The sequence below is a fragment of the Acomys minous genome (assembly GCF_964271855.1).
Source record: "Acomys minous genome assembly, chromosome: 2".
In the NCBI taxonomy this organism is placed as follows: domain Eukaryota; kingdom Metazoa; phylum Chordata; class Mammalia; order Rodentia; family Muridae; genus Acomys; species Acomys minous.
The window spans coordinates 53399178-53411229 of record NC_140484.1 but is presented as its reverse complement, the minus strand read 5'-3'; the positions used below and the strand labels follow the sequence as shown (position 1 = coordinate 53411229).

Sequence of the window (12052 nt, the reverse complement as noted above, 5' to 3'; positions counted from 1 at the left end):
GCTGGAATCAATTTGAGAACCAGAATACATTGAACAGTTTTGATCTGTTGACAAGAGTAGGGAATTAAAAAAAAAAAAAGCCGGGCAAGGTAGCACAACGTCTTTAATCTCAGCACTCAGGAGGCAGAGGCAGGTGGATCACTGAGAGTTCCAGGCCAGCCTGGCCTACAAAGCAAGTCTAGGACAGCCAAGGCTACACAGAGAGACCTTGTCTTGAAAAACAAAACAACAGAAAAAAAAAAAGTAAAAAGACAACCATAGAGTCTGGGAACTAGTTCCAGATCATATGTCTACAAAGGGCTAGCTCCAGAATATACAAAGATCTCTCAAAAGCCATGGTAAAAAACAAAACCCAATTATAAAATGGATTAAGGGTCTAAGTAGACAGAGCCAGCACAAAATGCAAGTCAAATCTGAGGTACTACCACTTCACCGCCACCTAGACAGCTAGAGTCACAATGACAGGTAGAAACTGCTGTCGGCAAGGAGTGGGAGGCTTGGACTCCCAGCTGCAGTGGAGATGAGGCCCCCCTACTGGGAAGACTTTGTGGACATACAGTATTTTTGCAGAGGTTTGTGGCAGCATAATCCATAATAGACCCCAAATGGAAACAGCTCAGGGTTGTCTGCCAGCTGAAAAAGAGTATTCTTCAGCCATAAGGACAAAAAGACTGATACATAGTGTAACATGAGGAGCTGTGCCAATTGAAGAGGCCAGTCACAGAGGACCACACACACTGTCATTCTACCATGTGAGGTTGTCAGAAGATGCAAACTGAAAGAGACAAAGCATGTTAGTGGTTGCCTGAGAAGTGCGGGAGGACAGTGAGGCTCCATTTGGGTTCAGATGGGGCTGATGATGGGGGATCAATTCTGTGACTCTGTTAACCATTGAATTGTCTGTTTCGCATGGTTGAATTTGTATTTCAACACAACTTAGAAAATACAGCAGGCTAAGAATATGTATAACTCCATGCTTATCTTGCATGAGGCTGTAGGTTTGACCCAGGCAACAATTTAGATAACTTTTTGTTGTTTTAATTTTTATGTATATGGCTGTTTTGCCTGTATGTATGTTAGTATACGTGTTTGGTGCCTTTAGAAGTCAGATCCTGTGCCAGGTTATGGCATGCATTTAATCCCAGAATTTGGGAGGCAGAACAGGTGGAGTTTGAGGACAGCCTGGACTGCACCATGGTTACACAGAAAAACTGTCTCAAAAATCCAATTAAAACAAAATAAAGCTTGGTGGTTGGGTGGTGGTGGTGCACACCTTTAATCCCAGAACTCAGGAGGCAGAGGCAGGCAGATCACTGTGAGTTCGAGGCCAGCCTGGTCTACAAAGCAAGTCTAGGACAGCCAAGGCTACACAGAGAAACCCTGTCTCGAAAAGTGAAAAACAAAAAGACCCAAAAACAATCCATCAACAACAGCAAAAGTCAGATCTACTGGAACTGGAGTTATAGACAGTTGTGATCTTCTATATGGGTCCTAGGAATTGAACCTGGGTCCTGAAGGAGCAGCCAGTACTCTTAATGTCTGTGCCATCTCTCCAGCTCCTAAGGTAATTTTTCATGTGCCTATATGCAAATGTTTTGATTGCACAAAAATCCTATACTTGCCGGGCATGGTGGCACACGCCTTTAATCCCAGCACTCGGGAGGCAGAGTCAGGTGGATCCCTGTGAGTTCGAGGCCAGCCTGGTCTACAAAGTGGGTCCAGAATAGCCTAGGCTACACAGAGAAACCCTGTCTTGTAAAACCAAAGGGAAAAAAAAAATCTTGTACCTACTCCTTGGCAAGGACCCATATATTTTATTTGTGAATGATTGGATGAAATAGTTAAACCTTCCAGTGTTTCATTCTCCATGTGCTGATTTTGAAAGCCTAAACTTACACTGTCATCAGCACTTTGTAAATTATGTGCTAATTCTAGGAGCAGACTGCACACTGTACCCGTTAGCCTTCGCCAGTGCTGATGAAGCTTTGTTCCTATGGATGCCTTCTCTGCATTGCTTCTCCTCAGTGACACTCAGCCACTCACGGTATCCATTCAGTTCACTCCCTGAGAAGTCTCTCATGCAGAAGTTGAATAGAAATAAGCCTCTTATGTTTTATTCCCTGCTTCTGTTTTGTTTTTGTTTTTGTTTTGTTTTTTTAACTTCAGGTCCTCAATTACCCATAAAGAGGATATTGGTCATTCAGCTGCCCAAAAGCAGGAAGCCCAACTTAACTCTTTGGTTCCTGGGATCCAAATTTGTGGCATTTTCTGATAACTCTCTGCACCCCTCTTGTTTTCCTTCATCAAGCCCTGTCTGGAATGGCTCTGTGTGCTGTCTCTGTTGTTTCTGGAGAGATTTAAGCTCCCAACTCCCTGGACCCTGTTAGGAAGCCTGATGATATTGTCAACAACCCACATTCTCTCAATGGTTTGATTTACTGCATCTGGTTTGCTTTCTGTTTTGCATAAGGGATACTGATTTCTTAATCATTAATAGAGATTGATGTAAATCCAGCTGATGATGCCAGTTTGGATGCAGTGGGGATTTTTAAGGAGATTGAGTGTTTTCACCAAGTTACGTTTCCTTTGCTTTTCATAGGTCATGGTAACTCAGGATTTGAAGGGCAGAGTCGCTATGTGCCATCCTCTGGAATGTCCGCCAAGGAGCTCTGTGAGAACGACGACTTAGCAACCAGTTTGGTTCTTGATCCCTATTTAGGTTTTCAGACACACAAAATGAATACTAGGTAATTTTGATTCTCTCTCCTGCATAGAACCAGTAATGATGTCAAACTTAAGAAAACAGGTGATGAATCTTACTTATATTCAGAATTATAAATGGCAGTAAAGTTCGATACAGAGCAGTTTTCTGTGAGCTAAGAGAATCGGGCAGGAGAATCTGGAAAAGTTACCTTTCCGTCATGCACTGGTGGTCAGTTCTTCCCCGTGGCTTCATTATGGAATCTTACTCTTAAATAATGGCCACTGGGACTTTGCCTTCGTGTGTAACCTTTGCTACTCAGCAGTTATTACTTGCATCTTCCACATATGAGCAGGACTCTGTCTAGAGTCTAAGGTGCCCTGTGGATCGCAAACTGCTCCAGCAGCCTCAGAATACCTCATCTTTACTCTCAGGAGTTATGGGGTCATGTGTGTACATGGGGGTGGGGGTGAGGAGTCAGAGGTCAGGGGAGCCTTACCTTCTGAGTGCTGGGACTGCAGGCATGGACTACCATGCCCAGCTCTGCTTCTTTGACTCAGATCTGAGGTCTCTGACTCCTTACTTTGGTCCTCTTGAGAACCATATCTCTCTTGGAAAAGATACCAAAATAATTTTACAAGTCTTTCTCTGCTTCTGTGGCAAAGGGTTTTTTATCTGGTGGAAATGGTTCCTCTAAGGATTTAAGAAATGAGATACATTCTGGGCCCATTCATTTTCATCTCCATCACACACAGGCTTCTTGTAGCCCTGTGTCCATGACCATTCAGAAAGAATTAGAAAGACACGTGTAATGAGCTCCGAATATCGGGAGACAGGAACTAGAAGGCTTGAAGCCTTGAGTACCCTTTCCCCTTTGAGATCTGTCCCTTTCTAGACGTGAAACAGGACATAGTTTTTCTCACTTACCAGCTCTATTATATACAAAGACCTCAAAGTAGTACAGTACAAAGGTGTCTCTGGAATTCCCTGATTCCTGTGGCCACAGGTCATTCACCGAACTGAAGTGATACACACTGGAATGGAGCTGAGGCCGTTAGCAAGACTGCACCTGTACCAGCCCACAGCCTTCCTTATACTCTTTACGTCCAGTTCCTCCTCGCCCACTCAATGAGATGGATACTCATTTTCCTGGAAGATGATCACCCTCTAATTGTGTCTTTGCCTCGCTTTATATTATTTCATTATTTTTACATTTTTATTTATCATTTATCTATGAGTGCCAGAAGAGGGCGCTAGATCTCTTTTATAGATGGTCATGAGCCACCTTGTGGTTGATGGGAATTGAACTCAGAACCTCTGGAAGAGAAGCCAGTGCTTAACTGCTTGAGCCATCTATCCAGCCCCATCTTGTGTTGTTTTAAATAAATAGATTACTTAAATTATCTTAAATTCATTGTGCCTTATATATTGAGATACAAAAGCAAATAAAACATTTCAGAAAGTTATTCCACTAGAATCAGAACAAAAGTTTTAGTTGCTTAAGAAGAATGTTCTGAACTCCAGGCTCAGTCCCTGGAGATGAAGGGTTACACCTGCCACTGGGTCCACTGCAGGAAGTGTTGTGGTTTCTTCCTAGGCCTCTGGTATTTCTCTACCTATGGATGGAGACTGGAATTCTGCATTTCTAACAAGCTCCAGCTCTGTATTTAGAGTATTTTAGTCTTAGCCTAGGTTTCCTAAGGCTCACTTAAAACCATGTGGTCACAAAGTGAGGTTCAGAGGGTGTGGCTCACTGGAGTGCTCACCTATCATGAGGAGATTTTAAAGAAAGAAAAATGGAAGAGGGAGTAAATCTCATTAATACTCATGACCTAGTCAGGCATGGTGGCGCACACCTTTAATCCCCGCACTTTGGAGGCAGAGGTCAGGTGGATCGCTGTGAGTTCGAGGCTAGCCTGGTCTACAAAGTGAGTCCAGGACAGCCAAAGCTACACAGAGAAACCCTGTCTCAAAAACAATAACAAGCAAACAAACAAACCAAAAATACTCAGTGACCTTCTTGTATGGAAGGACCCCTGAGTTAACTGTGTTCTGTTCCCACAGAAGCTGGAGCACCTAAGTCAGTGATTTTCAGTTCAGCATTTAGTCCACTCAGCTGAGCCATCCTGGGGGAGTGGCCAGAGCTACTCTGCCCCAACAGCATGGCCCCAGGCTTTGATGGCTTCTTCACACAGGAGTTTGAGCAGCTCCCTGCAAGCACAATCTTGTCTCCTTGTCTCTCTCCCTCTGCTTGCCTCCAGTACTGGGGATAGACCAGGGCCTCACATCAGCTATGCAAGAGTCTTCCACTGGGCTGCAACTGTAGCTCTGCTTCTCTTCCTTCTGCCTCCTTTCTCCATCTTTATACTTTCAGGAATGTGTTTTAAAGAAGTGGCAGTTTTATGGTTTGCTAACTTACAAAGCCAGCTCTGTTTGGAATGCTTACACTTCAACTCTAAATTTGTTTTGGTTTTGAGGCAAGGCCTCGCTGTACAGCCTGGTGGGCCTCATTCTCATGGTTCTCCTGTCTTGGCCTCCGGGGTGTTATGTTACAGGTGTGCAGCCCACACGTGGCTGAAGTACCGATGTGTGATTTTAGTGTCCCGGCATTTACCCACCAGCGAGCCAGAGCTATAGAATGAGAGCTGAGCAAGTGGGAAACACAGATGTACATGTGCTGGGATCATTTGAATTGCCTCTTACCAATTATGAAACCTAAATTCCTTTAATCCCAGCACTCAGGAGGCAGAGGCAGATGGATCTCTTGAGTTGAAGGCCAGTCTGGTCTACTGGCTGAATTCTAGGACAGACAGAGCTACATAATAGAGAAACACTGTCAGGGGGACAGGGAGAGTTAGAGCAAGTGTGGTAAAGATGGATGGATGATTTAATAATGCCCCCTCTGCTGGAAAGATGGCTCAGAGGTTAAGAGCACTCACTGACTACTCATCCAGAGGTCCTGAGTTCAATTCCCAGCAACCACATGGTGTCTCACAACCATCTATTATAGGATCCAGTGCCCTCTTCTTGGTATGCATGAAGACAGTGTACTCATATACATAAAGTAAATAAATAAATTTTAAAAACCAGCAGAAATTCACTCCCTTACAGTTAAATAATAATAATAATAATAATAATAATAATAATAATAATAATAATAATAATAATGCCCCCTCATCTAGGCAGCATGACTTGGATAGTTCACAGTATCCTAAATTGGCCTAAGAATCAGGCAGCTGACTGGCGAGGTGGCACACGCCTTTAATCCCAGCATTCAGGAAGCAGACACAAGTGGATCTCTATGAGTTCCAGACCATCCTGGTCTACAAAATGAGTCTAGGACAGCCAGGACTGTTAAACAGATAAACCCTGTCTTGAAAAACCAAAAATAAAAAAATAAAAAGAATCAGGCAGGCAGCCAAATGTGATGGCGTACACCTTTCTTTGATCCCAGCATTCAAGAGACAGAGGCAGGTAAATCTCTTGAGTTGAGACTGGCCTGGGCTACATATTGGATTCTAGGTCATCTAGGACTACATAGACCTTGCCTCAAAAAACCAAAGTGATTAGGGGAGGGGGGCTGACATAAGTAAGAAGAAGTGGTATTTATAAAGCAAGAATTCTTGTTTGGGGACTTTTCCTTTGAAGCTTTTCTCTATTTTACTTTTTTTGTTTTGTGTTGGTTTTTGTTTTTTTTTTTTTAGATTTATTTATTTATTTATTATGTATACAGTGCTTTCTCTGAATGTACACCTACATGCCAGAAGAGGGCATCAGATCACATTATAGATGGTTGTGAGCCACCACCATCTATAATGGAACTTGAACTGATGACCTTTGGAAGATCTCTTAACCACTGAGCCACCGCATCAGACCCTGTAATTTATTTCTATGTGCATTGGTGTTTTGACTGCATGTATGTCTGTGTGAGGGTGTTGGATCCCAAAGAACAGGAGTTACACACAGCTGTGAGCTGCCATGTGGGTGCCGGGAATTGAAGTGGGGACCTTTGGAAGAGCAGCCAGTGCTCTTAGCCCCTGAGCCATCTCTCCAGCCCCCTCCCTGAAGCTTTTCTTGATTTTTCCAATCTAAAGTTACCTTGACAGTCTTAGCCTTTCATCATTATAGCTGTATATATTTTTTTTGCTATGTGTTTATGTATATCTTCTCATGAATATGTATTTATGAATTACTTTATATCATTTCAGATTTTGATGCTTGATTAGAATATATAAAGAAATTTTGTGAATTAGTGGTAAAGTTGTTTTATGGGAAGAAAAGGTTTTAACAACCTGGTGATTCTCTGGATCTATTTGAGCTTATAAAATTTTAAATATTGGTGTTTAAAGATTTGTGCTACAGTCAGTGTTTAGAGGTGACAATTACCAATTGTACAAATAGTCTTTACTGTTGTTTCTTTTGCATTTGTATAGCGCCTTTCCTTTGAGGAGCTCCAGACATATTTCAAAAGCTGACGGTTTTTCTCACAACAACCCTGTGAGGTAGGTAGTGTGCATTTTAAACAAGCAAGGCACTAGCCTATGGTTCTATCTTGGGACCACATCATTGAAACAGAACCTTTTTTTTTTTAATCATTAATTTATTTTATTTTATGTCCATTGGTGTTTGCCTGCATGTAAGACTGTGAGAGGATGTTGGATCACCCTGGAACTGGAGGTACAGACAGTTGTGAGCTGCCATGTAGATGCTAAGAATTGAACCCGGGTCCTTAGGAAGACCATCAGTGGTGGGGTGGGGTGTTTGTTTTTTTTTTGTTGTTGTTGTTGTTGTTTTGTTTTTCGAGACAGGTTTCTCTGTGAAGCCCTAGCTGGTCTTAACTGATAGATAAGGAATTTGTCATATGAGTAGGAGGACTTGAGTTTTGAACCTACATTTATTTATTTGTTTGTTTGTTTGGTTTGGTTTGGTTTTTCAGGACAGGGTCTCTCTGTGTTAGCCTTGGCTATCCTGGACTTGCTCTGTAGACCAGGCTGTCCTCGAACTCATAATAATCCACCTGCCTCTGTCTCCTGAGTGCTGGGATTAAAGGTGTGCGCCACCACTGCCTGGCATTCAAACCCACATCTAAAAACAAAAGCCTGTAGCAGCCTGCTAGTAATCACAATACTCAAGATGTGGAAGATGGCTAGCTTCAGTAGCCACAAATCAGCAAGCTCTGGGTTCAGCAAAAGGCCCTACTTGAATATATAAAATGGAAAGGGATGGAGGAAGGTACCTAGTATCAACCTTTATCCTTCACATGCACACATGTGTGCATCTACACATGCAAATACACATACATACATACATACATACATACATACATACATACATACATACATACGAAAAGAAAAAATCTTTTCAGGTGATTATTGTGGTAATTAATGATTTAACTGTCAAGATTATTGTTTTCTTTACATTTTTGCTGTGATAGCTATACTGACTGATACCAGCGTCTTTCCTTAAGATCCATTCAGTTGAGTCAGTAGCTCAAGCACTGTGGCAGATGGACTAGAGAGATGACTCAAAGGTTAAAAGCACTGGCTGCTCTGCAGAGGACTGAGGTTCAGTTCCCAGCACTCACAAGTGTCTGTACCTCTCAGTTCAGGGGATCTGACATCTTCATGTGGCTCCAAGGACACCAGACACATGTCGTGCACATAAATGCATGTAGGCCAAATGCATAATGCATATAAAGTAAATCAGTTTAAAATTTTTTTTAATTGTGATAGATTACTAAACTTGCTACCTTGATTTGTTTCAGATTTCGGCCTATTAAAGGAAGGCAAGAAGAGCTAAAGGAAGTAATTGAACGCTTTAAGAAAGATGAACACTTAGAGAAAGCCTTCAAATGTTTGACTTCAGGTGAATGGGCACGGCATTATTTTCTCAACAAAAACAAAATGCAGGAGAAATTATTCAAGGAACATGTAAGTTAAGTGCATTAATGCTGCTAAACTGTATCCAGATAAGTAGGACCTAGGTGTGGTCACTGAGGCAGGAAGATTGCCACAAGTTTGAAGCCAGCCTGGGCTACATAGCGAATTTTGGCCAACTAGATTGCAATGTGATATTATCTCCAAAAAAAAAAAAATGGTTTATAAGTAAACGGAAGCCTGAACATTCGTGAACACTGAGATTTTAAGTCTAACAACGTGGCAGTGGCTTACAGAGCTGCAGGTTGAACCCAGAGCCTTGCAGACGCCGGGCAAGTGCTCTGCCATTCAGACAGTCCCTATCCCTGTAGTTAGTTTGTCATCAAAGCAGTAAATGTGGAGGTTTATAATGTGGAAGGTGACCCAGCTGCTCCTCTGGAGTGAAGTTCATTGTGGACCTCTAGAACAGTAAAACCAGGGCATTGAGTGTTTACATGTGTGAACGCCGAAAGTAAAAGCTTTCACTTCACTACCCAAGAGTTTACATTGTTGGTGGTATACTTTTTTATAATTTTGAGAAAGCCTAGCAGAATAAATAATTGCCACTTTTTTTCCTGTTTTAGGTCTTTATTTACTTGCGGATGTTTGCGACTGACAGTGGATTTGAAATATTGCCCTGTAATAGATACTCTTCAGAACAAAATGGAGCCAAGATAGTTGCAACAAAAGAGTGGTAACTATTATACTAGTCAAAACTCAGGGTATTTCTGTGTAAAGATCTCTAAAATTGTCCTTCAAGTACTTAAGAAGCCATAGTCAATGCAAGCCAGTGCTTCCCCTGAGGAACAGTGCAGTGCCGGCCTCTGACCTGTTGATTCAGGGGTGGTGAAATCAGAAGTCTGAGTGGCCTGGTCCCATCTCTAAGCCACAGCATGTTGAGTCTAAATGGCTGCTCCATGCTGGACTGCTGAAAGGAGGGTGCCAGGGTACTTGTTACCTGCTTCCAGGGTCAATCTGACAGGTCTTAACTACCTGAGGTGGGTTTACAAGTAGAAATATTTCAGTATGTTAACCTGCTTAAAAACATTCATGCAGCCGGGTGTGGTGCCACCCTCCTTTAATCCCAGTACTCAGGGAGGCAGAGGCAGGTGGATCACTATGAACCTGAGGCCATCCTGGTCTTCAAAATGACTCTAGGACAGCCAATAGTACAGAGAGAAACCCTCTCTCCAAAAAAAAAGCCCTCCCCCCTCAGCCCCACCCCCAGAAAAAGCACGCATGCCAGCTTAAATAAAAATAATGACGGTTTTTAATCCCAGTATTTGGGAGACAAAAAGATCCTTATGAGTTAGAGGCCAATCTGATCTGCATAGTATGTTCCAAGCCAGCCAAGCTACACAGTGAGGCCGTATCTCAAAAGTAAAGTCAAACTCCAGTTTTGAGGCTTACAAGTCATAGATGAAAAGGTGTGACTCTTTCCTGTTAATAATACCTGTTCCTTACCTTTTGTCCCAGGAGAAGTAGGCAGTCTCCTACGATTCTTCAGTATTTTGATAGCAAAATTTTGAGAGGTTGGTTACCTAAAAGTGGAATGTGTAAAAGAGCATTATTCCCAGGTAGGCACTGGGCTAGGTGTACATGATACTCTGCCTCAGATTCTGACTGGGCTGCTCATTGGCTCTCATGCTCCCTTGTTGTACACGGCAAGCCTGAGATCCAGGGCCCAAGGGCTACATTTTGCAATAAAGAGCCACTGGCTTCATGGAGTCCTGGAAATGTAGTGAGTGGTATACCCTCCTGGATGGTGACAAAGTTCTGGGCCTCATGACCCCACTACTGTGGGAGCCATTTGCAAGTGTAATTCTGTACAGCAAGTAGTTGGTCCCCTGCCTCCTGTGAAGTGCTGATCCAGGTACTGCAGGGTGTTGAGAGTTACAAGTAGCACAGTGCCTGGCCTGGAGGAGCGCCCATTCTCTTCTGGGAATCAGTTAGAAAAGAAACCAGGCCATGGGGCTCGAGAGAGGAAGAGAGGATGCTCAATGGACTCCGGGCAAGTCAGCAAAGTATGTGGAGCCAAGGCTGTTCAGATTCTGCTATTTAGTGGGAAGGCTTATTTTATTAAAAGAAGCCTTATTATAATTACTAGTAATTTTTATCACATATTTTAAATAGGAAACGAAATGACAAAATAGAATTACTGGTGGGTTGTATTGCCGAACTTTCAGAAATTGAGGAGAACATGCTACTTAGACACGGAGAAAACGACTTCAGTGTCATGTATTCCACAAGGAAAAACTGTGCTCAACTCTGGCTCGGTCCTGCTGCATTTATAAATCATGGTAAGCTGCCTTCTGAGGCGTCTGCACTGTGTGGGCTGGCTGCCCACAGCTAGTGTGGCCTGGCCATACTCAAGGGAGTTTGGAATGGCCAATTATCTTCAGATTTTTTAAACATGCCCCATGTGACTTAAGACTGTTGGAAATTATGAAGTTGTCTGAAAAGCCTTTTCAGATTCTGTAACTTCGTGTTTCAGATCTTATCAGCAGTTAATTGACTTTCTCTTTTGGACATTTTTCAGATTGCAGACCTAACTGTAAGGTAAGCATAAAAGAAAACCAAATACTTTAGGTTCTGTGTCGGCCTTGGCTGTGAGACTCTTAACAGGTTACTTCTATTTCAGTTTGTGTCAACTGGTCGAGACACAGCATGTGTGAAGGCTCTGAGAGATATTGAACCTGGAGAAGAAATTTCTTGTTACTATGGAGATGGGTTTTTTGGAGAAAATAATGAGTTCTGCGAATGTTACACTTGTGAAAGGTAAAGGATCAGATTTCCTAGTCAGCTTCATGTAGCTGTCATGGTGGTTGTGATATTGACCCTGCCCAACCACCCCCATCATGTGAGTGTAGAGCTAGCATGCGTGCAGTGTAGCTCAACACTAGTGCAGTGTGAAAAACAATCAGATGTGATGCAGCTGTTACTTGTGGGTCACAGTACAGAAGTGCTTAGAAAACAATAATAAGTGTGGTCTCTGAGGGTGTGCAAAGGAAGAACACAGTGATTGTAAGTTTCTACATACATTGTACATAATTCACCAGAAAATTCCTGAAAGATAAAAATCTGCCAACAGGCCCTCAAGATAAGACCTGAGTAAAAAGAACTGTGATGTTATCTGTGAACACTTAAATGTCCCTCTTTTCATGATAGTGAATTGTTTGAAACTTTTTATTGGAAGTGACCAAAACTATTTTACAGCTTATAAAATAGTATGTCTGATGACAACCAAGGGAAAAAATATCCAAAGAACATTAGGGGAAGCTAGGCATGGTAGTTTATACCTATAATCCCAGCCCCTGGGAGGCTGAGGCAGATACACTAGAAAAAAAATTCGAGGTAAGCCTAGGCTACATAGCAAGCTCTCAGAACAAACATGAAAGAAGCCTAGCCCCCAGCACCAAACAACAGTGACAACAGC

The 12052-nt window shown here is 42.5% G+C and overlaps 1 protein-coding gene across 2 annotated transcripts in view; it reads left to right on the top strand.

Moving 5' to 3' along the window:
- KMT5B (lysine methyltransferase 5B) overlaps window positions 1-12052 on the top strand; it is a 51153-nt gene that overhangs the window by 27103 nt on the left and 11998 nt on the right. Inside the window, exons 3-9 of one of the 2 annotated variants that reach the window (XM_084750747.1) lie at window positions 2600-2747; window positions 7135-7203; window positions 8466-8631; window positions 9201-9310; window positions 10750-10916; window positions 11156-11175; window positions 11258-11394. In XM_084750747.1, coding sequence (XP_084606873.1) covers window positions 2600-2747; window positions 7135-7203; window positions 8466-8631; window positions 9201-9310; window positions 10750-10916; window positions 11156-11175; window positions 11258-11394 — 817 coding nt within the window. Of the gene's footprint in view, window positions 1-2599; window positions 2748-7134; window positions 7204-8463; window positions 8632-9200; window positions 9311-10749; window positions 10917-11155; window positions 11176-11257; window positions 11395-12052 lie in introns of those variants that run through there. The other variant, XM_084750748.1, reaches the window with a different exon arrangement.